Source organism: Lethenteron reissneri, chromosome 17, assembly GCF_015708825.2.
Source record: "Lethenteron reissneri isolate LAM-NWPU_2019-01 chromosome 17, ASM1570882v1, whole genome shotgun sequence".
Taxonomy (NCBI): Eukaryota; Metazoa; Chordata; class Hyperoartia; order Petromyzontiformes; family Petromyzontidae; genus Lethenteron; species Lethenteron reissneri.
This window is the reverse complement of record NC_083795.1, coordinates 6,092,145-6,116,954: the sequence shown is the minus strand read 5'-3', so window position 1 is coordinate 6,116,954 and position 24,810 is coordinate 6,092,145. Positions and strand designations below refer to the sequence as shown.

The 24,810-nt window shown below is 43.2% G+C and overlaps 1 protein-coding gene across 3 annotated transcripts in view; it reads left to right on the top strand.

Annotated features, from left to right (window-relative positions):
* The window catches only part of XPO7 (exportin 7), an 86,853-nt gene that overhangs the window by 125 nt on the left and 61,918 nt on the right, over window positions 1–24,810 (top strand). For 2 of the 3 annotated variants that reach the window (XM_061552931.1, XM_061552929.1), the window contains exons 2-14: window positions 3,457–3,603; window positions 5,570–5,663; window positions 6,374–6,540; window positions 6,715–6,780; window positions 6,883–6,987; window positions 12,092–12,257; window positions 13,143–13,216; window positions 13,540–13,659; window positions 14,281–14,427; window positions 17,243–17,415; window positions 18,004–18,197; window positions 19,750–19,855; window positions 23,338–23,473. In XM_061552931.1, the coding sequence (XP_061408915.1) occupies window positions 3,457–3,603; window positions 5,570–5,663; window positions 6,374–6,540; window positions 6,715–6,780; window positions 6,883–6,987; window positions 12,092–12,257; window positions 13,143–13,216; window positions 13,540–13,659; window positions 14,281–14,427; window positions 17,243–17,415; window positions 18,004–18,197; window positions 19,750–19,855; window positions 23,338–23,473 (1,695 nt within the window). Of the gene's footprint in view, window positions 1–1,272; window positions 1,383–3,456; window positions 3,604–5,569; window positions 5,664–6,373; window positions 6,541–6,714; window positions 6,781–6,882; window positions 6,988–12,091; window positions 12,258–13,142; window positions 13,217–13,539; window positions 13,660–14,280; window positions 14,428–17,242; window positions 17,416–18,003; window positions 18,198–19,749; window positions 19,856–23,337; window positions 23,474–24,810 lie in introns of those variants that run through there. The other variant, XM_061552930.1, reaches the window with a different exon arrangement.

Sequence of the window (24,810 nt, the reverse complement as noted above, 5' to 3'; positions counted from 1 at the left end):
GGCCGCGGCCGTCGCCGCCGCCGTGGGGTTCGGCGAGGCTTGGGCGAGATCCTTTCCCCCGCCCGCTCGCTCGCTCCGCCTCGATTAACCGAGCGAGCGACGCCTTCGCTCCTCGTACGTTTGCCTCGGCAGTCGGCGAGCCCGCCCTCGGCGGCGCGGCTCGGACGCCGGCCGCGGTTATCCTCCCCCCCCCCCATGTGTTGCTGTTACTAAGATGATGGAGTGGGGGTGCAATGGTCATAAGGGTGGTCGATTGTGTGTGAGCAGACTTTATTCTTCTCGTCGTGCTAGTCGCCGCTGCAATTGCGCCTCGGCGTGCAATTGCCGCTGTTGTAATTGGCGGTGTCTGGAGCCTTCGGTGAATGTGGGTTGGGGGGGTCTGTACAGTATATGTCAACACTGGCTGTGGTGACGATGACTAGTTGCTCGTTGTCGTTGTTTTTGCGAGCGTTTAGTCGGTCACAGTTAACGCTGTTACGTTGAACTTTGCAATGGTCGGCGATCAGTGGTTGTTAGCAGTGGACCGGAGCTGATGGAAGATAACCGCGAGGTTGAGTCTATCCACGTGTGTCTGTACTGTGCCGCCACCACCACCACACTGTACAGTATTGATCTAAAACAAGAATAACCGCATAGCATTGTCGGTTTCTAGTTATTAAACTTCGATCAACAGAAAACCAATCTCAGGTACTCGAGCACAACTGTGCACGATGAGCTCTGATGTGGGGCCTCCCTTCCACGCCTCACTGCAGTTGCTGCAAGTTTGTGCATTTGTGTGTGTTCGTATGCATGTGCCTGCATGCGTTTTCATGCGGGCGTGTGTATATATCTATCCGTGTGTCCTTGTATGTGCCTATTATTGTAATGGAAGGTCTGTTTGCGCTTGTGCATTATTGGCTTATATCCATGGTTGTGCCCGTGCGCATGTGAACGCTCGTGTGTATAGCATTCATGTGTGCGCTTCTGCGGGTATCTGTACCTTAGCCGTTGCAAGGTTAAACTATGGCCTTTGGTTTTGTACGCGACTGCCTGCGTGGATGTCAGTGAGACCCCGGTCAGTAGCAGCATCTGCAGATTCATATCAATTCGACTCGAGAATAAGGGGGGGGGGGAGGTTGTGGGTGAAGAGGTTGTTTTGCAATTGTACAACATGAGGCAGATACAACTTGAGCAGACAGCGGGGCTGCTGTGCAACCAGGGCCTCCAACGTTAACCACCGTCAGCACCATTGATCCATGCCGTAGCGGGGGCAGTAAGCAGTTCTCACGAAAGTGTTTACGATACAACGAGTCGAGAAGTCTCGGTCAGGTCAGCGACGACCGGCCGTCATTGGAATCCCAGCTCCGTCGTTACATGTGCTTTTGGCTGCAATGGCGCATCCGGTAAAGTCGTTTTCTTCCGGGTCCTATATTTCTAGAAAGCACAAGGTTATCATCGATAGTTTCTAGAGGCGTTTTTTTTTATTGTTCAAAGGTTATCATGCAAATTATGTTTAATCCTGTTTGAAAACGTACGCTATGTACAGTCCTATTCCAGTCCTGTACTGGATGAGGGCCGGCACACACAATATAGGTCGTAGGGTTATTTGAACGTACTTCAAATGTTTCGGTCAGTTGAGGTTTGTGAAGGTTGGGAGCATAGACATGAGGCATGGTAGTCCCTCGCTTCACTCTCCTCTTACACATCATGTTACCCCGCAACCTATAACAACCTGTTTTGCTTGGCTGTTACCCATCTAAGCACTATCCAGGCTCATCTCTGCTTAGCGCCGATATTTTTGGTCAAAGACACGATACTGTATACCTGTGGGTATTTGTATGCTTTTTTATATATTGCCACAATGCAGATAAATCCGTGAGGGTGTTTTCACCTGAGTTGACATGTTTACTAATGCATATAGAGTATAAACGTTCAACAAGTGGTGCTTTGCTTCTAAGAAAGTTAATGCATTTATGTTCAACGAGTATTGTGGCAAGTATTGAATATCTTATGCCTTTATATACAGCTTAATGTTTGTACCTTATTTATGTTTTAAAGTGTTTTCTAAATGGTGCACATTTCACATTAAAGTTACTGTGAAACAGATATCCACGAATCTGAACTGTCTGAATTTTGTTACATTTATAATCAGGCTTGTTTAGAATTTTGTAAAGTTACAGCTTATTATTGCACTAAACACTTACATTCACACCTACGTGTTAACACGTATGTTTTATACCATGTTAGCTTTGATTTTGATGGTCTCCTTTGTAAATTCACTCACATTAGAAGGATGATTGAATAACCAACCATCCCAGCTTCAGATTTATCCTTCCTTGTCAGAGAAAGATAAATTTAATCATTATTGGTCAGTTTTTTTTTTATAGTTTTGAGGCTTGCAGGTAAAATCGAGACACTAATGCATTTCTCATTAGTCCCATACAGCTTAATGAAAATTGTTTGTCAGGGGAAATTGTGGTTAAATTGCCTGTTATGATGTGCCACTTGTGGACAAGGTTACTCATAAGAAGTGCTGTAGACATAATGAACAATATCCCATGCCGAAATGTTATGCACCTAATATGCATGCGCTGTGTAATATAGTGGATGAAATGTAACAAATAAACAAGCACGAATGCTAATATAAAATAAGGGATTGGCCATTTTGTTAAACAATTTAACTGTACTAAGAAATGTGTGCAGAAATATGCAAATGCAGTATCAACGGTCACATGTTAGGTGCATGTGCCTACACACATTCACTCGCATTGTAACAAGCAAGCACTAACAACCATGTATAGTGTTATTTTTTTCCCGAAAGCATATGGCAATCATTGCCCAATTGATTGAGTATTGGATACTGGTAAGCTGCGGCAAGTTTTCCTTAGCGGTATTGTATTCCCTGGACGTAGGAATAATCACCTTATAACATTCTGTAAAAAGTGTTCAGAATTAACAGGGTAATTTAGTATAAGCAATGAATGAAGATGTTCTATAAAGTCACGTTCTCGTCATGGATGTGCTGTCCTTTATAAACTTGTGTTCTTCTCATCTGAAGGAGGTGCCAAGTGCCATTGTTTCAATGCAGAATCTGGAAGTTTCATAAAAAAAATAAACAGCAATATGTGAAAAACATACGTCATATGTGCCGATGCTGTGATGCTTTCAGAGCTTTGTTTGTGATTAGTACATTACTCTGGTCCTGGTCAAGAGGCCATCATGGCCAAAGTTACTGGCAAATGTCCTGTGCTTGGCTGAAAGGTCTACATAGCATTGTAACTGTAAAATCATAAACCGCGAATGCATAGTTCATTTTGTTTGCAAAATAAACACATTTCAAAACTCTTTATTACGCTAAGCTTAAGCCTTTACAGTAAATGTTCAGTTTTAGAGAAGCAAGCATTTTTGTGATCTGTGATTATTAGAATTCGTAATTGACATGGTGCTTTCCTCCCTTGTATACCGTCTTCTCGACAGAGCCTAGCACAGCTGGAGCTGCTGTGCAAGCAGCTATACGAGACTACGGACACATCCCAGCGTGTGCAGGCCGAGAAAGCCTTGGTGGACCTCACCAACAGCCCTGAATGCCTCAGCCAGTGCCAGCTGCTGCTGGAGAGAGGGAGTGTATGTTACTCTTTTTTTGCTTACTCACGAAGTCCCTACAAGTGACGTCTCTGTGATGTGTCTCTGTTCCACCTACTTTATGGTTCCTTAATGCTTATGAAGAGGCACTGCATGATACACTTGCTATTTAATGACGTGTTTAGCCAAAAAGTTACGTTTTGCTAACCGTGAGGATCACGGCTAACATCAGTGGCGAGTGATATTTAAACCAGTACTGGGGCCGCCACCCCCCCTTCACCAACTCATGCTGACCAGCATGGTCAAGTATTAAAAAAACTCCCTTGGTCAGGCATAATCCCCTCCCTATTTGGAAGTCGGTTGTGTAGGGAGGGAGCCCTTCATCCAGCAGTGGATTTACAAGGGGTGTGAATGTCTAATTACTTAGTTGTCTTGTTGCTTTAAGCCCACTTTTCACGAGGGTCCCTTACCCACTCTGCAAGAATATGCTGAAAATTACCGCAACGAGCACACTGCAAATGAGATGTGGTTTATAACACTGAAAACAAGAGCTGAATTTGTATGTATCCCCACACAAACTGCGAGATCTCTGAGCAGATGTGTGCAGTTCCAACTGTTGTGTCACCGAGTACTGACATCACTGGCCTGGAGTAACGCACTGATGCTGCGACATTGAAGGCGCTGGTTGCTCAATCTGGTCGCATTTTTGCAAGATGCAGTACTTTCATCCCCCAGCACTGCTTGTGTGGCTGCTTTAAAAATTGTGAAACATTTAGAAAAGACTTCTGTTTGTCAAAGATATTTGGAAAGCCTTATTTTGTGTTGAAATGTGTCCATATATCAATCTAAATGCATCAATGAAGTAGTTAAATGTTTTAGAATGCAGTCGTTTGGGGTAAACCTCTAAAAATGCCACTTCCTCTCACGTTTCTCTAGTTAAAATATAGCGCATTCACATGAGTTAATTTCTGCACGCTGTCTTATCTGCAAGGCTAAGGTGCCCCTTAGTTCAATGTTAGTTCGATGAATTTCAACAGGAGCAGTGGTTCTGAAATAATCCACCCTTGATGCGATCAATAAATGTTTTATTTACTCTTAATCATGTTTGTTCATGTTACAGCCCTTTTGGGCCCTTGGTTCCTGTGGTGAATTTAATATTTACCCGTTACGTGTTTGACATTCTATAGCTTTTGCCTTTGGCCTTTTTAACCGCAAAGTTGAATATGTTATGTATGCACGCATGCACATTTTAATAGCAGGAAATTTTAAAACACCAGAAAGCTCTTGAGTCGAACATGGTAATTTCTTCTTGAGTTGTGCAATATGATATGCTAACTTCCCGACTTGGTAATAATACTGGTAGGAACCTCCTGGTTACACCAGACCACAGGGGATTATTGTGTCCGTCCGTCGTGCATCCAAAAATGGGAGGGGTGGGGCTGAGTGGAGAGGGGCTGGGTGGGGAGGGTGGGGAGGGGCTGGGTGGAAGGGGTGGGGCAGGTGGGGAGGGGCTGGTCACCCCGTGGTGCCCTTATAAAACTCAACGTTTAACCTACTCACGCCGGCTTGTGCCCGCCCTCACAGTCGGGCATATTTGCGGAATACACAACGCCGCCGTTGACCCTGGCCATTGACCGAGCAACCCAACGTTCCTACCAGCTCCCTCCGCAGGAATGTGTTAATGCAGTTTATAAAATGCACAATATTTGATAGACACAAGCGTCCTTGACTCTTGAGACAAACTCAATGTCGCTTGGGCCTTTAAGTGTCTCTTAAAAGCCGGTGTAGATTAAACGCTGCTGTGAATGTGCAGTGGGGGTGGCGTTCCAGATGGTGGGGGCTGCTACAGAGGAATGACACCCAGCAGTGACGGACCTGGGCCTTGGTGTAGAGCGGAGGTCGTGAGTTGCAAATTTTTTGATAATAAATGAAGTGTCTAAGTATTGATTCCTTTTTTTGTTCTATCTGTTTAAATGATTTGCTTTTGTGTTTGTGTTTTTTCCTCCAGTCTTCATATGCCCAGTTACTCGCAGCTACATGTCTCTCCAAGTTGATCTCGCGAACAAACAATCCCCTTCCCCTGGAACAGAGAGTCGACATTCGTAAGTAGACGTAGAAGTTCTAACTGCGAGTTATGTTGCTTAAAACCTGTGCAGAGAATGTTTGCATGTTGTACTTTCACACCTTACATAGTATGTTGGACTTTCCCCAAAAGCTAAGTTCACGTTAAAAATTAACACAGTGGATTTAAGTCAGTGTTGTTCTTTTGTAATATTTATTATTCATAGATGTAAGTTGAAGTCAACCTGAAAGTTAACATTGTGGTATGTAGCATAACCCAATTGTATAACATCTTGAATTTGCTTAAAATGTTACTGACTTTACATTTGTTTTAACATTTTGATTTCATGCTCCTAATATATTGGGTTTCCAATTCTCCTTGAACAAATACATGCCATTTATTCTTTAAGCTGAGAAGCTAAGCAGGTTCGAGCCTGCATAGAGCTTGGATGGGTGACAGTCATGCACAAAAAACAGGTGTTGTAGGCTGCTGCTGGGCTACTTTTTCAGTGGAGGGCAATGCAGCAAATTCCATTGTTGTATGAAAGTATGTTCCAAGCCTTCAGCAGCCTGTATATGGGTGTGGTGAAATATGGTAAAATAACCCTCACGATGTGCATGGCTGTTGGGAGGCCCTGACAATGAAGCCGTACATGTACACTTTTTGTACACACACGTGTACAATACTGCGCGTGCCCATTGCATCGTCTCAAGGCGCTGACGTCTCTCTCCCATTGGCTGTGCGTGGCAGGAAACTACGTGCTGTCGTACCTGGCGTCGCGGCCCAAGCTTGTCTCCTTCGTGACGCAGGCGCTCATCCAGCTGTACGCGCGTATTACTAAGCTGGGCTGGTTCGACTGCGACAAGGACGAGTTCGTTGTGCGAAACGTCATCACCGACGTCACCAAATTCCTGCAGGTGACCGAGCGGAATTTATGGGGCAGCCGGGATGCCCTCCTGCAGACAACGCCTTACTTTCGTTGCATGCCCAGTGTGTTGTTCTGCATTTACAAACTGCTTCGTTTTTGAGTGTGTGGTGCGTGAACCAGCATGTATCAAAATGTTTTAAAGAAATGTTTTTCTTGGTTACAGGGCAGTGTAGAACACTGCATGATTGGAGCGATGATCCTTTCGGAACTGGTCAGCGAGATGAATCAAGTACGTAATGATGCTCTTGGTTAACGGTTTTATTTGCAATAGAATATTTCATAAATTGAGTGATTGGAAATTTGTTCAGCCTAATTGTTTTTCTTTCTGTAGGCGGACACAACGCGACCAATAACGAAACATCGTAAAATTGCATCTTCGTTTCGAGACGTTTCGTTGTATGAAATTTTCACCCTCTCCTGCACACTGCTCAGAGAGGTGAGTGACTGGTGTTTACATGTTGGTGATACCCCTTTCACTTTTATTTGTTTAATAGGAAAGTTGTTCAAGCTATGGTAGTCAACATTTGGTTAATCATCAGCCACGACCTTTCCACTGGGGGATGAAGGCCTTCCCGTGCTACCGATGCAATTATCCACCGAGCATCTTTTGCACACATGTATTTAATTGCTCCATCTGCTTTTACTTTCCCTCCATCAGCATTGACTGTCGGGCACCATTCCTTCTCGTGACATGTCCTGCTCGGACCCACATACTTTTCTTTACAATTATCAAGATGTCTAATGTGCATTTTATCTCTGATCTGCATGCTCCTCTTTCTGTCTCTCACTTGTAATTTAAAGCATGCATTTCTCCACGCTTCTTTGCTCATGTTTGAGTTTTTGTCAATGTCTCTAGTTCCGTGGCAGGTGAAATGCAATTATTGATATATTTTTTCTTTCCTCACATTGGTGTGTTGCTTTATGTTTTGAGTTTTTTCAAATGCACTCCAACCTACACTTGTCTACTTCCTTTGTTTCATCATGTTAGTCCTGGTTCTCCTTCAATAACTACCCTAGGTATACTTACTCTTAGTTCTTTCGGTAAAGTCACGTAGGTAAAAAATGAAATTAAAATTAATAAAAAATAACAACAATAAAATCACGACGTTTCGGAGGCATCACAAGCTTCCGTCTTCAGGTGAAACTGTCACAGCAAAAAATCTGTATCAAGTGGAGAGAAGTCCCAAGAGGTACGACCTTATATACTGGTTAAGGGGGGAGGAACCAGGAAGGGCCGCGGGAGAGGAGGAGTTGTGAGATGGTCAGTACTGCTGCTGGAACTGAGCCTTTGTAATATAGATGGCATATGTAGATAAGCCAGCTAGGATTAAGCCGCCTTTTGTTATGCTGCTGGGTGGGTAAAATAATTAAATACGATTAAGCCGCCTTTTGTTATGCTGCTGGGTGGGTAAATTAATTAAATACGAAAAAGGAGAGTACTGTTAAACGCTGGGGATGTTAACACTCGGCAGAGTAAAATAGTGCCTGTCAGATAAGATGGTCCAAAAATGTGTAGTTAAATCTTTTTTGCATGGTTGATAACATCTTTCCAATGATTACTAAGTTTGTACCCATCATCACGGTTGAAATTATGTCTGTTTGTATATCTGAATGGCTTCGTGTACAAACCTTTGATGGTAGCCAGAGGGTTTGCAGAGCACCTTAGTCTCGGAGAAAACAATATCATGAGAGCCCACCGCGTTGTAGCAATGATCGGCAACGGCGGAAGACTCAATTTTGCCGTGTTTCTAGGTATATGTACCGCGATGTGTTTTCCATTCTCCCTGAAACCGATGTATTCCATCATTTCGTGAACTTGATGAACATAACTTATTCGTTTTTCTCATATTTACCTTGAGCCCAACTCTGCTGCCCTCTTCTTGGTTCTTTCGGTAAAGTCACGTAGAAGGGAAGTAATAAAATAATAAAAATAAAACATAATAAAACAATTCTCACGACGTTTCGGCCACAACGCAAGCAGCCGTCCTCAGGTGAAAACCAGGTCCGTCGAGGCGACAGAGTCTGAATGAAACAGCACACGAGCTTGGAGCATATATATAAGCTGGGCGCATTGACAAAGGAATTTGCATATCAAAAGGAATTTAGCATATTTATGGGAAATGCAGGAATGTGATTAGTACTGCATATGCATGTGCATTATGCAGGATTAACAGCATCAAAGGGAGCTGCAGTTACTGCTGCTGCTGCAGTTGCTGCTGCTGCAGTTTCTGCTGCTGCTGCAGTTGCTGCTGCTGCTGGTAAAATTAGTAGCAAAATACACCTAATGAATGTTTAAACAAGTTAGGAAACATGGCTCTGCCTGAATTATGTAATGAATGCCAACATTATTTTGTCTTGGGAAGGATTTGATTTAACATTGAAGGAAGCTGACAGGTTGCTGTTAGGGCAGTATGTATTTGCATGTTTTAATATATTGCGATTCTTAATCAATTTGGCTATATTTCAGTTGGGATAGTTCCTAATTACAGGGCAACTTTATAATAATGTTTCATTAATATTGGATCATCTTTATGAGAGTCCAAACCGCAGCCACTCACCCCCACCCTCCATTACAGACGAACATAACTTATGCGTAATCTCTTTTAACCTTGCTGTGAAAGTCTTTAATAAGGCATTAAATAATATTTGCTCAAAATATAATGTTACTTTTATAGTTAACATTTCTAATTAAAGTGTTTTACTGCTTGTGTTACTCACATATCTACATATACAGAATGCATATCCAAACAAGCAATTTGATTGTCATCCATAGCTTGATAAGTGTTCATAACAGAACATGAACTTGAGTGACAGAAAATTACATACTTGCCGAGAACAATAACGTGCAGTAATCTGGCAGGTTTATTGTATTTAAATTTGAACTGCAAACAGTAAAAATCAATTAGGTTCTAAAACATACAAACATTCGAATTGCTCTTCTTTTATACTGTGTGCAATAGCAGATGTTTAAACGGACCTTGATTACACTACAGGTTTATTAAAACATGTAGCATAATACCTGCTATATGTTTTTATTTGGTGTGCATTGATGAAAACAGGTATACACAGCACCATTATTATTCTGGTTCTGGTCTTAATAATTTTTGGTAATTATGAAAAAAAAATCACAAATCACTGAAAATGCTGACTTTACTCCGAACTATACTCTAGAATGCATATCCAAACAAAAGCTAAACAGTCCACAAAGACGCAGATAGATGCATGCTGGGAACTAGAAACAAAAATAAACACGTGTATCACACTATTATATAAAGTTTTGCTGGCTGGCGAGCACAAGGGTGGGCAAATGCATTGTGGTGACATCGTGGGAAGCGGTGGTGTAGCGGTGAGCATGCTGCGCTACGAACCTGGCGATTCCCGCTCACGGCCAACACCAGAGACGATTATCTGAACCGGTCCTGGGCCTCCCCTAAGTCGACTCAGCTTCAAATGAGTACCTGGTGTGGTGTGTGAACATCGCCACTAGAGACTCAAAGGTGGCCGGGCGTGAAGCTGGCCACCCACCCCCTCGTGTGCCGTTCTGGCCTTCATATATGCTCGCTAACAGCACTTATACCAACAGTCTGATAAAGCTATACGCGAGATCTTTGTCTTTGGTGGTGACGTCACCGTGCACATCTGCATGATGACACCACAGCATACCACAACATTAAGCCCCACCCCCCGCCCCCCACCATCTATTCGAACCGTGGATCGCGTGCAAATGCACGGGCAGTGCTAATATAATCAGAGAACTCATGCAAATTAGACATTGTATTGAATTGAGAGAAGTGGCTTTGGGCAGGGCACGTGGTTAATATGTAAGACTGGTGCCAGAACGGCAAAGAAGGGGGGAAATGCCTGAGCAGATGAACACCGTCGAGCTGGAGTAATGAGATCAGCTCATACCTACTATAATCACCCTTAACGCTCGTGACGTCACTCCACATCGACCAGCCCTCTACATTAATATTCATGAGCAGGTGACGTCATCCAAATGGACATCCCCCCCATTATTATCGTACCTACTATGAGCCAAGAATGTCAGTGTGTAACGCTCGTGACGTCACTCCACGGTGACCAGCGCCTCATTAATAATCATGAGCAGGTGACGTCACTGCCCCTCCCCCCTCCTCGGCGTCAGCTTACAACCCTCACTACAAAAGCAGAACCCTCACGTCACGCGATCTCCGTAACGCTGTTGAGACATAGAAGTAAAAAGGACGTCATGATGAACAAGGGATTATAACCTTTAAAATGAAATAGGTCCGTGTCACCGCGCCCTTACAAATTGCACACGAATTGATGCAATGAATATCACGCCGCGGTCTGCTTTTCGCTTGCAAGTTTCAAATTTACTGCAATACACCCGTCCTTGGACAGGCAAAAGGCTAGTTTTCAAGAAGCAACATGGATTGTGGCATCACACGGCCACGAGGCATGGCAAGAACATGGGGAAGCCTTCATCCAGCCATAGATAATGGCTGAGGACGATGATGAGTAGTTATTAATGCCATTGTTTCCACGGTGCCAGTTGTGAGTAGTAAATGTGTGTAACCTTTAATAATATTGACAATTGGCAAAAATGGAATGAAAAAGTGTAATTAAGAAAAAAATTGTATTTCCTATTTTGCATATTGCCATAAATTAGTGCCCTTTGTTAATCCACTGCTGGATGAAGTCTCCCCCCCTCCACCCATGCGGTGTTGGTCATGGTGGTTATTTGACCATACTTCACAAAGCCAGTCAGTACAGATGAAGCCTTAATGCAATAACCAAACTTTTAAATGTTTCAGAATTGGTGAACACTATTCTACTGACAGAATGGATTTGAAAGAATAAAACTCATAAATGTAACATATTAACACTTAAAATGATCTCTTCATCAAAATTTTAACTGCTGTTAAGCACTTCCCTGCCACAGTTCTCGACACTGCCCAGTTTTAATTCTGGCCGACATTAATAAATCGCTGTGTGAAAGTGCTTTTTGTAACTTTAACGGTGGTGGTTAACGTCTCCGTAAAAAATAGATAAATGAGAATGGCTTTAAGTGGAAGTTAGTGGCTCATTGACTTCGATTTTATTTCACGTGAGCAGCACACTCAAGCAAAAGTACTTTCGATGATTGTTGTAGTGTTGAGCAAACAAAAGTTGCTGTGCAAATAGCAGCAGCAGCAAGTTTACTTACAATGTAAACACGTTACGTCAGCCTTGCAGAGAGCAGATTAACATTTTAACAAAACACATTTGCTGCTTACATAAAACTGGCAATATCTTTAGATTTGATTAATATGAAGGCTAATTTATGCTGCCGCTGTTTTATATGGCTTACACTGTAGATACAGATTTAACCCCCGTGTAAAGTTTTAGCAAAGTGCACCTGGCCTGGCACAAGTGCCGTAGTGACATCACCATCACTTATTGGCGAATGGCGGCTGTTGTGATCTATCGGGCAGCTTCATTGGTGCTCACTTAACAGCACTTGCCCCAACAGTCGTTTTAATGGCTATACGGGGGATCTTTGTCTTTGTGCTCCACAGGCATCGGGCAAGAACCTAGATCTGAGCGACGAGCGGCAGCATGGGCTGCTACTCCATCTCCTTAAACTCACCTACAACTGCCTCAACTTTGACTTTATCGGAGCCTCCAGTGACGAGTCCTTCGAAGACCTGTGCACAGTGCAGATCCCCACCAGCTGGAGATCAGGTGCCGTGAGCCGACACATGAGCGCACGTCGACTGCGCACCCCAGGCTTCAAACGAATCGTGCAGAGACCGCGGCTGTTCTAGAATATAATGGGCCTAATATTAAATCGTTCTAATGCCGTGCGGATCATGGGGGTTATTCGACCATACTTTATGATGATCAGTGCATGTGGGTGAAGGCGGGAAGCATGAGAATACAGTAAAACAATGGAATTTTCTGCACTGCCATCTGCCCACCACATAGCCCCCCACAGCCTGTTGGGGATGATGGTCACCCGTTTAAGAACTATTCAGGACCCAATCTGCTTATTTTATGATATCTAACGTCATTTGCTGCATTGCGGGTGATTTGGTCATAGGCAATGCAGCATTGACATGCTGAATATGAAAGATTATCTCTTAATGACATTTTATATGGTGGATGAAATAGGAAAGGATAGCCCCAAAGCTGTTCATCTACTGCTGAAGCCAATAATTACAATTTTAAATTTGTCTTTAATATAAAAGATTCCCAAGAACCGTTTACTCGAATAGAGCAAGCCACTTCAATTATATATCAGTGGGAAACTTGTTTAAATTACAGTTGAGTCTGACTGAGCAAGAGTGTTGTTTCAGTTCCACAGGATCTACTTTGAAATGGGGGTAACACGTATCTTATTCAAGTGTAGTAATCAGGTTTACACCCCAGACGGGTCATATTAATATTTTTTCTTTCAGTTATATAAGACCTTGGGTTACAAAGTGAGTATAATTCTTTGTGTTGGGATTCAGAAAGAATCGGGCAGTGCAATAATTATCTTTGTCGATTTGTGGTACGGATTAAAGTGTATGCTGTAGGAAGGATTGTAGTGCGTCTCTGCTGACGACATGTGTGTTTCACCATCAGCCTTCCTGGATGTGGCCACTCTCCAGCTCTTCTTCGATCTGTACTGCTCCCTGCCTCCCACACTGTCACCACTGGTAAGCACCCTGTGGATGGATTTTTGCATTGCCAATGTTTGAATGGTCAATCTATGCTTCTCAGGTGTGTGTGTGCGCACGTGTGTCGGAGAGTGACTAGCAGCTGTAAATCAACCAGCATGATCTATCACAACTTGTGAGCATTATACCTGTTTATTTAACCTGCCCTGAGAATTTCTTCTATGGATAGACAGACTCTCTTAATGTAGACATGGTATGTATGTATGTTGAACTTCTTTCGTGCCGTACATAGCCAACCTTGCTGCGCATTGAGGCGGCTGTTTTCTAAATGTCTGCTCTGCTTTGGTCTCCTGTTCGCACAGGTGCTGTCCTGCCTGGTGCAAGTGGCATCGGTACGGCGGTCGCTATTCAACAACACGGAGAGGGCCAAGTTCTTGTCACATCTGGTGGACGGGGTCAAGCGAATCCTCGAGAGCCCACAGGTGAGAGGTGGCTGTGCGGCTCGGAAGTCGATAGCTGAGGTGTCAATGCTGAAGCCCAGGGTTTGAATCCAGGCCGTATCCTATGATTAAACCGGATTCTCAAGTGGAGCACGTATATGGTCGCAGTCAGGTCTCTGGTGACTGCACCAAAAAAAAAACATTACGGAAAATGTATTTTGGCATTTGACAGCAGTGAGACTTAAAAAATATTGGTTTGACTGTTGTGGGACAAACTTTACTGCTGGTTGAAGGGTGGGATGGAAAGTGCTGTCCCCAACTGTCTGCAACAGAAGTCACTGGAGAAGGACCTCGGAGGTAGCCCTGTGATATTCGCTTACGTGGACCGTTTGTTAACAAAAAAAGTTGCACTGTTCTCCGAGAGATCTAATTGGATCCCCTTGTCTCGTGAAATTGAACAAAATTGAAATATACTCACTGACCTCATTGCTTTTGAGTTATTTTTGTCAACCTTCCATGCATTTGTACACTTAAGTTACATCCCTGAAAATGCTGTTATCTTATTCTCATATAGGTTCAGTTCGCATATAGGTTTATTTTATATATTTTTCCAACCTACTTTATTATTATTATTATTAAATTTTTTCACTATTTATTCCGCAGAGCCTTTCAGATCCAAACAACTACCACGAGTTTTGTCGGCTGCTTGCCAGGCTAAAGAGCAACTACCAGCTGGGCGAGCTGGTGAGAGTGGAGAGCTACCCAGACGTAATCCGCCTGATCGCCAACTTTACCGTTACAAGCCTGCAGGTACCGTACCATGCACCGTCACGAACCCTTGACTGAAGTGTGGTGGTGCCGCATCCGAGTGCCTCCATGGGTTCAAATGTTCCATGCCCGGTGGGATTTATTTTTCTTGAATTAAATTATTTCACCTGCAAAATCCCTTGAGTTGCAACAACTCGTTTGCCCTGATAGGTGTCCTCAAGGTGTCACTCGACACATACGTAGCAAACACATAATGATGCCGTGTATGTACATGTTTTACATCCAGGTGGATGGATTGCACAGATGTTTTCATTCATGGGGGTTAATAGTAATCTGTGATTTAAGAGATATATTATTATAATATTTCCATATACATGATCAATCCACTTTTAGATGAAGGCCTTCCAAAGCTGCCATTGCCTCTCACGATCCTGCAATATATTAGCCAGTGGTTCTAAACACCACCTGCCCCTTCACCCAGCCATCCGACACCATGGTTGGTGAGGTCGTGGTTTACATGTTGTTGGGCATGGGTGGAGTGGTGGCGGGCGGGGAGGGGATTTGACCATAATTTGCCATGTTGCTCAGTGCGGCTTGGTGAAGGGAGCACATTTTGTCTCACCTCCCACTGAGTAGCTGACTGATGTTGGCACCTCTATCTAATATAGCTACTTAATTCTCCAATAAACTCATGCTGCTCAACTTCAACTAGACAGTTTGTAAGATTGGCGACGCTAATTTCATAATTTGCTGAATATTTACATATCTAGCCCCATGCTTGACGAAGCTTTAGGTAGGTAGTGGGTGGCTGCAAGGGCGAGCTATTGCAGCAAAGAAGCAGAAGGGGGCAACATTTCTTTTCGAGCGCCAGAAGAAGGAATCATGCTGTCTGACAAAAATGCCGTGATTTTACGGCTTGTCCTTTGCTCACGGCAGTAAAGATTGTATTCACAATCGCCAAGCCACATGCTAGTGCACTGCTGCAATGTTGGGGGTGCTGCCGAGTAGTTATTTTACACGTGAAAATATGACCGCGTGATGTGCATTACGCACACACGCGGCAGGTCCTTTTATTGGCTAAGCCGCGAGCTGATACTTTTCACTTTTTGTTCTGCTGTATATAAAAACAATCTAATTGATATTCGAGTGTCTCTAATGCCGATAATGCACTCTGCATCTTTCTATCAGTGTTATCTGCATATTTTTTAAATTAAAAGATGCATATCCATAGCACAGCCTGTAATGCCAATATTGCATTTTTTTCATCTGCAATGATGCATCGGCTACAATCTAATTGTAACCGCCCTTCCGTTTTCACGGATCGCTTAAGCACCGTCGGCGCGAGGAATAACGATAATGATCATGCGCGCCGTCATATATTTTAAAAATGCTTCCACTAACGGCATCGCAATATTGCTCCGGCTAATATCCGTCGTCCCACTGGTGGCTTTCCCCAGCCCTTGCCGCCGCCACAGCCAGAACGCTGCTGCAGGAGGCGTCGGCGCGCACGCTTGCGAAAGCGCGCCTCGCCCGGGAGTCACGCTAACGGCATTAGCCGGGTGCCGAGCCCTCTAATGCTTAGGGACCCTCGGCAGACGCCTGAGTGCCTGTCATGGTCCATACGGCGGTGTCGGATGCAAAAATCTGCCAGCACGAGGTCCCTCTCGCACTATTGATTTTAAAGGCACGGCCAGTTACCGAGTTACACTTGAAGTGTCTGCGCGATCGATATGTCGTTAGGAAGGGGGGGGGGGATCAACTGAACCTCGGTTTAAAATGCAGTCTGTCTCCCGTGCTTTAATGGGACCTAAGGGGCTATAAGATGAATTTTTTTTGTCATGTACGGTTTGGATATGTAGTTTTAAAATGATGAAACTGAAAAAATGTAAAGCTGAAATGTTATGATTGTTTTGAATGTTGTTTTTTCATTTTGAACGATTGTCTTGATTTTACACGGCCTTTTGCAGTGATATATATATTTTAAGAAGTTAATTTAAGAACGGTAAAAACCCCCTCATCTCCTTTTTGAATAGTTGTTTGACCTTGTTGCTTAAATTATATGAAATATCACTATAACTAGCACATGAAATATGTTCCTTTAATGTGATGGAATGAATTTGAATGTGGAATTTCTATCAGCATTATCGAGCAATTTATTGTTTTGAATGGTTTTTAAAATGGACCATTTAAAATGTTAATATTTAAATGAAACCTGGCAATGCTCCGTTTATGAAGGGTACGATGTTTCATTTTATAAAGAAAACATTGCTTTTATAGTCACTTTTAAATGTGTATGAATTTCTACAATAGTGACATTTTATTCCCAACTGAAAAACACTCATTTATATGCATAACTTCGTAAAACTGATTGCTCTGCATTATCACTCTCTTGTGAATGTTTTGTGTTTGTCATTCGATCCAAACTGCCTTCCCGGTTTAAATCCCTTATTGAATTTTTTTCCCAAGACAAATTACACATTTAGCGATTGCTCGGTGTTGTGGTTCGGGTGCTTTCCTCTCAGCAAAAGACTTGCCGCTCCTATGTATGCATGTATGTTGAACTTCCTTTGCACCTTGCATAGCCATCTGTGCTAATCGGGGAAGGACAACAAACTTAACACAAAAAGCAGTCCTAAAGAAATTAGTTTTAAATCTAGATTTAAAAGTGCATAGCTCCAGTGGCCTCCTAATATCGGTAGGAAGAGCGTTCCAGACGGCCACAGAAGCGCATCCGAAAGCGCGCTATGTGGTAACCATCTTTCGATAGTTATGCCGAAGCCGCTGCGAGGATGACATTGCCATGCGTGCTGTACCGGCACGAATCCACTTTGCCTCCTGCTGGTTCCCACCCCCGTAGCACTGGGCGTTTGCACCAAACAGCGTGCACTACCTGCTGAGCCTGTGGCAACGGCTGGCGGCGTCGGTGCCCTATGTGAAGGCTACGGAGCCACACATGCTGGAGACGTATACGCCAGAGGTCACCAAGGCATACATCACGTCACGCCTCGAGTCCGTGCACGTCATCCTAAGGTGCTCTTCGTCGTTCTTGCAGTGTTAGTTTTTGTTTTGGAAGCTTTGTCAATTTTGCTGTAAATGTTTTATCGGAGTCATGTATATCGTGAGATTTTTCTAGTGGTTCGCATCTCCGTGTCTCGGAGAATAACCTGTGGAAAGAGATATCGCATAATTAATTCCGAGATGTCTTCAGATGACCTTTTTTATCTACACAACATGGGGAGGGGACACTGAATTACCCACATGCCCAGCTATTGAGAAATTTTCATAGTATGGGAGTAAAAATATTTTTTTCAATTCTCTGAGCTGAAGTTTTGTCAAAATCCCAAACTTTGGGGTTCAGACCCAGAACCTCAGAAGTGCTGGCCCAATGCCGTGACCGCTGAGCCACCTGGCCACTTCAACATCAACACTTGGGATAACAAATTGGCCCGGTGTGTATAGTTTCCTCACTTTGCCTTTTGTGCAATGCTGCACGTATTAAGTGTTTATTAACAGCACTTGTCCAAGTTACTTGCCATGAAAATGTGGAATGTTAGTCATAGTTCTTGCATCCGTCCACGTGTGAATGTGTGCTGCTGTGCGTGTGTGGGCGCGCACCAGGGATGGGCTGGAGGACCCGCTGGATGACACGGGGCTGATCATGCAGCAGCTGGAGCAGCTGAGCACGATCGGGCGCTGTGAGTACGAGAAGACCTGTGCGCTGTTGGTGCAGCTCTTCGATCAGTCGGCGCAAGCCTACCAGGAGACGCTTCGCTCCTCCCCTGGACAGCCCATGGAAATCGCCGTTCAAGAAGGTACTTGCGGGGCGTTTTTTGTTTTTTTCAGGCATGAGCCTATTTGAGCAATTGGTTTTGCTCATAGCAGGGCCGCAGTCAATTGTAATTAAAGGAACTTTGTTAGTGGATTTTACAAGTACACTGTAATTACAATTCGGTGCAAATTGCACTTAAACCAAGGTCTGGCTGTTAGGCACAGTACAGAAAGGTCACAGTCTAAGCTAAGTAAATGCACTTTACAGTGTCGTTTGTGTGCTTTTCACGTTTGTTTTTCGGAGGGTCAGTTATTGATATGATCCTGGACTTAGGGTTGTTCGTGTATTTAATGAGCAGGTGCATGAATTTTATATCTTAATGTTTAACATTTTAAAAGCTGGCATTGAGCTAAGTCTTTTTGTATGTTACGGGGAGGTGGAAACACATCAAAGGTTACTTTGGAGCGTAGATGGAACAATTGGCAAAAAATAGGTCCTAGAACCAAGGCCCTTGTCCCTCTGTTTTCCTTCGTTTATATTTCAAGTGATATTTTAACTAGGTATGTAACAATTCATGAGTTGAGTTGTGTCCTGCAAAATCTTGACAACCAACTTTTTAAAGCAACCCCCACTTTGGTTTCACTGCCACACTTAACACCAACACACTTAACACTAACGTAACACTAACAGTGTTAAGTGTGGCAGCATCTTTGCTCCCCACATCTAGACCTGCCACACTTAACACGTAATGATGGCTATACAATTGGCCGCACAATTAACGTAACGGTCGCCTTTCTGCATCCACTTTATCAGCCTGCCCTCAACAAAGCCCTACTTACTGGACAATGAGCTTGTGTGGGTTATCACGTTTTTCCAAGAAACACCCCCCTCAATTACAACAAATATCCACATCCAAATTAGGTGCTTATTCCAAGTTGTATGTTCATTATATTATCAGGCAAATTTTACACTTATGCTAATGGTATGGCTGAGAAAGACCAAACGAGATGCCATGTAGGAAAAACAAATTGATTCTTAAATTGAATCATGATTCCGAGGGAGTTGAATTATTGCATGCTCAATTTCAACCCTTACATTGATAGATTTTCAATGATCACATCACTGGAATGTACCCAATTCCATAAGATTCCGGAAGCTAAGCAGGGTTGAGTCTGGATAGTGCTTGGATGTGCGACCATCATGCGTTCAACAGGTCTTCTAGGCTGCTGTGGGGTGTCGTTGAGGGGATCAGGGGGCAGTGCGGCAAAATTGCGCTGTGCTATGCTCCGACATCTATGCTGCCCACATTCACCAACCCGCAATGACCAGTGTGGTGAAGTGTTGTCAAATTACTCTCCACGAGTAATATTCTGCTGGACGAGGGAGACCCCCTCTTCCAGCAGAATATTGACAAAGGACTATACGGCCGCAGCCACATAAGCCAAATGTATCCTATAACAGCTACAGCCTCTGCCAGATCAACCTATCAATGTATGCGTACATTAACAGATCAATCTTTGTACAAATGCGCCCATTTTATGGATTTTCAGCGTTTAATTTGGTGATTTTTCTGTTTCTTCGACACCTGTTGACAGGCCGCCTGACGTGGCTGGTATACATGATTGGAGCGGTGATCGGGGGGCGGGTATCTTTCGCCAGCACGGACGAGCATGACGCCATGGATGGAGAGCTTATTTGTCGGTACGTGCACAGCCTGTGCGCCTCGCCGCCACCACATGCCGTTAGAGCAGACTCGCAAGCATCCTAGGATCGATGATGCCACTGTGGCGAGATGTTAACTACCTTGCCTGGTATGCAGGCGGTTATGGGTTCGATCCCAACGCTGACGCCTGTATATTTGAAGTTTGCATGTTCTCCCCGTGGTCGCGTAGAATTTTCTCTGGGTCCTTCGGTTTTTTCCCTCCACATTTAGAAACATGTGTTTGGCTGCTGTAAATTTCCACATGTTAAGTCACTTAGTTGAGCTATCATATGTGGCCAGGTCACTTTGTTCAGTGGGCCTTACCTGGTAACAATTTTTTTTATTTTAATTAATACCTGATCTGATCGCGCACTGCTTTCCTTTTGTCACTTTTGTTACTTTTGTTCATGCGCGATCCCTGTTCACTTTCGGCACAGTAAACTCTCGATTATCCAAGTTGGGATTAACCGTGTTTGCGAAAAAAAGTATGTTTACATGTGCGTTGGTAGTTTAATTATCAGCTGCTCCTCATTGAGGTTTAGTGATTCGGTTCACATGTGACAGCAGACATGTCGGCAAGTAAACCGATTTCCGTAGGAAGAAATAAAAACAGATGGCGCATGGTGCTTTCTATCCCCTTTCTGTGTAAGGAAATGGTTTAATTTGCAAACGTTTAGCACTATCCTCCCCCAATTACCCTGGGTAATTCAGTGTTGAATGCGTTTGTATCAGGCAAACCCCATTGTCCACCCTGTCGTGCTGCTTTTCAGGTGATTGTTTTGGGTTGAGCGAATGGTTTAATGATGTTGTATCCTTTAGGGGGTGCTGTAGGCCACGTTGTTTCTGCGACTATTGGGCAACACTGGCCATCGTGTTTAGTACTTGAGAGAGAGGTTTAGGATTTTTATTATCACCGTCACATGGTGGAACATTATAGAGGTTATTAAAATAAAATATTCGCATTTACTAAAAGAAAATGACGTTTGTGCAATATATGGTGACGATTTTGTCAGTTATTTATTTATTTCCTCTGTCTACTCTATTACAAACGCTTGTTTTAGTAATTTTAATTAAAAATCCAGATATTGGTGAAACCTACAGAAAAATAACGTAAATACAGTTACCTGAATAATGTATGAATCCTTGCTAATGACAAGATGGCAGACAAGTATGAAGAATGGGAATTCAAGTTTTGCGGTGTGTAGATTATGCTTTTGACAACGCAAAAAAGCATCCAATATGTGTTGGCTGCTGCAGTATTGTGCAGGCGAGCTCTGCGTTTTTGGAGTTGTGGACTACATCCAGTGTTTCATGCAGACTTTTACAGGTACCAAAGTTATATTCTAGCGTTAAAATTCAAGTGGGTACTTTTCGCACAAACGGAGATTGAAATTTGACACGCTTGCTAAGTAGGCAGAGACACTTTGGTAATTTGACCTCTGCGTAGCAGAGACTTTTTGACAGGAATTGCCTCTCGAAGCGTACAAACAACGAACGGCGATAAACGCAACCGCGGTAAAAGCGTGCGACAAGTGAAAATACATCGCCTTCCCTGTAAATAAGCTGTCGGCAATTTAAAACAATTTTAGGACAATTTAATTTAGTAACTGAATTCTATATTAGATGCAATCCGGAATCGTATTTATCAAATTAAAATGACTTACTGCGTATTATGAAAATGCTTTGAGCGAGCCTTTCATTAATTCACAGTCTTGCTGCGTTCCGCCGCGGTCTGTTTGTATGTTTTGTTTTTCGGGGTTCCCTTTGGCATATGCGGGCTTGACGACACCTTTTCATCGACTCCTCCTTCCCGTCCCGCTGAGCTCTTGCCTGATTTGTGCGTCCATCACGGCTCTTAGCAGTTTGGCGGTTCTGAAATATGCTGGAGGCTTTTAGCGGCTTCTGTTGACAGAAAGGCCATTATGGATGTGGAATGGGCTGATTTTTAAAGAACTTTCATTTTCCTTGCTGATTCTCCCTGTCAGGAGAATATCAGCCTCCTCCATCCACTGGGCAGTGTATTTTTTTTGCAGGAGCGATCATTTTTCGTTTTTCCTGGTAACAGTCACCACTTTCTCATCTTGGCTATTTTATTGCACCTCATCACTTAATAATGTTTATCAGCTCAATGTTTTGATATATGCCCTGAAGGTTTTCTACGCCAACTGTATCTCGCTTGATGAAATTTCAAAAGCGATATACTCTAGAGAATGTACTTTAAGTGTAAGTTAATGTCACGTTTTACTTTTTTAGATTTGTGGGCAAGTGCTCTGTTGGGAATTAAACTCTGTATTTCTGCTCGCTCGCGTTGCTTTAATAAACAGACTACATTCTGCTTAGAGGGCGTGCGGTGAAGTACGCAGGCAAACTGGAAGGCTCCTTCATGCCTTGTTTGTTTCATAAATAATACCATGGTACATTTGAGCCACACACAGTGCAGAGCAAAAATAGCAAAGGTCAACATTTACGTGCTGCGTGTGTCCAAGTTAATTCCTGCAATATGAGTGCATAGTTTTGGTGGTAGATGGTTAGCGCACTGTGCCATAAAATCGGTGAGCTAATTTCGATTAGGTGGCGAGTGGTAAATGAGCCGATCCTGGGAACCCCCCCCCCCCCCTCTTCACCAACTGCCACTGACTAGAGAGGTGAAGTATGGTAAAAGAAAACTCTGCATCTAGCAGTGGATTGACTAAGGACTCTAAATAATTGTATTATTATTTCCATAATTCTGGAATAAATATAATCCTTTTAAATAATATATATTTTTTAAAGTATTCTTTGGTTCTTTCGGTAAAATCACGTAGATAGAAAAATAATTTTTAAAAGTGAATAAAAATAAAATAAAAATAATAAAAACACAAAAAAACACAAATGTAGACTCTAGCCTGGTTCTTAATCGGAGTGAGTGTACTGGCAGTCTATAATGTAGACTGTAGCCTGGTTATTAAGATTGGTGATTGTACTGGTAGTCTATAATGTAGACTGTAACCTGGTTATTATCCTCGGTGAGCGTACTGGCAGTCTGTAATGTAGAATGTAGCCTGGTTCTTAACCTGAGTGAGCGTACAGGCAGTCTATAATGTAGACTTATTATTGGTTCTTTCGGTAATAGAAATAAAATAAGAATGAAAATAAAAAGAAACAATTATATTCATGATGTTATTGTAAATTGTCATCCTAAGTGCTTAAAATGTTTACAATGAACCAAAGTTTTTTGTATCACACGTTTTTATTTTGTTTATTAAAATATTTGTTGTTTATACAATATGTTTTGAGGTACATGCAGTTAAAAAGCAGGGCTTCTTATTTTCACTCATGGCCAGGATGACTGCTGCGTCGCAATGCCGAATTTGCATGCGAAATCATTTAAAAGTCAGGAGCTCTTTTGATAATTATTTTGACCTCATGCCCTGGTGAGAGGATGTGCCCCCGTGGTTGCTCTGTCTGTTTGCATATCACCGACGCTGCTCTCTCTCCACAGGGTGCTGCAGCTCATGAACCTCACGGACTCACGGCTGGCACAGGCTGGCAACGAGAAACTCGAACTAGCCATCCTCAGTTGCTTCGAGCACTTCCGCAAGATTTACATTGGCGACCAGGTCCAGAAGTACTCCAAGGTACCCGCACGTTTGAAAACGAATAAACGCGTACATTCATTCGTTCATCAAATCTTTTAAAGCTGTAGCCAGTACCACCCCGTGCGTGCCACATGGAGGTCCACGCTGAGGATCGAACCACTGTAATGGACGCGTCACAAACACGCATCCCCGCGACGTTTAACCCCTCTGCTGACGCTCCCCTCGGATGTGCGTGTCACAACTCGCGCTCCTCGGATTCTATGAGACGCACTATGTCGCTGGCTTACGTTGATTATGGGAAATGCTCGGCGGTGTGTAAGGAGAGCAGTCTCACACACGACACACGTGGGTCCTGCCAATGGGGCGCGCACGCACTACATTTGCGTTTTACGGATGTATACTGCCACTAATTTGGGGAAAAAGTTTGGGATGAAAAATATGCATGTTTTGTAAATGGGTTAATATTCTTACAACATTCTGCTGCACAGCCAGACATGTTATATTGCAATCGTGGTGGAGCTTTTCCCCTTGGACTCGATACACAATATCCACTTGTCTTGTGTTTTTGGGTAATTTCATTTTTAGGGACCTTGAAAGACCATCTATGAATCTGTAAAAGTTTCTCAACGTGAATAATATTATTTAAAAACTTTATAAATCAACGTGGGAATACAGACCAATGCATAAAATACGTTTTTAGTTCAGTGTGTGCGTTAAAAAAGGGATTGTGATCAAATGTCAGCATCGTGCCTTGCTGTGTAAGAATTTTTATTTTTTATTTTGAAAGCAGTTTATTTAACTGTATTACTAACATCTTAAAAAATAGTTTGGACTTTTGTTCCATCGCCTTTCTACGTTAAGAAATGTTATTGTGCTTGAAATTCATGGCCAAGAAATATTTGCTTGATTCCCGACTTAAATGACAGCTGTTACTGCGTGCCATTTGAAAAAATTCCCACTGGAAGGTGTGCAATTTCATATAATTCCGCTCTTATGCCGTTCTGAATATACTCAATTCTATTTAGCCGCTTTCGGGCTGTAATTTTCAGCCCGTGGGAAGTTCAATTATCTCAGTCAAGTTTGTCGAAGGTGGTGCTATATTTTTGTTAGTGGAGGTTTTAAACAGGGAAGGGAGTGCTGTTGAGTAAAGAACGAGTGCTGGCCTGAGTGGTGGCCTGAGAGAGCAAGTCTGAATTTTAACAGGCATCTATCTTCGTTACTGTCAGAGGCGTAACCTGCAGACGGTTAGTGTGTTGTGGTGACATGCGAATGAGTCCGGGGGGAGGATTTGCCAGTTCTCTTGCCGTATTCTTTTGACTGATAAAGCCCCGGGAACATACTCGGGCTGTTTTATAAATGCCACACGCTGACTGGCT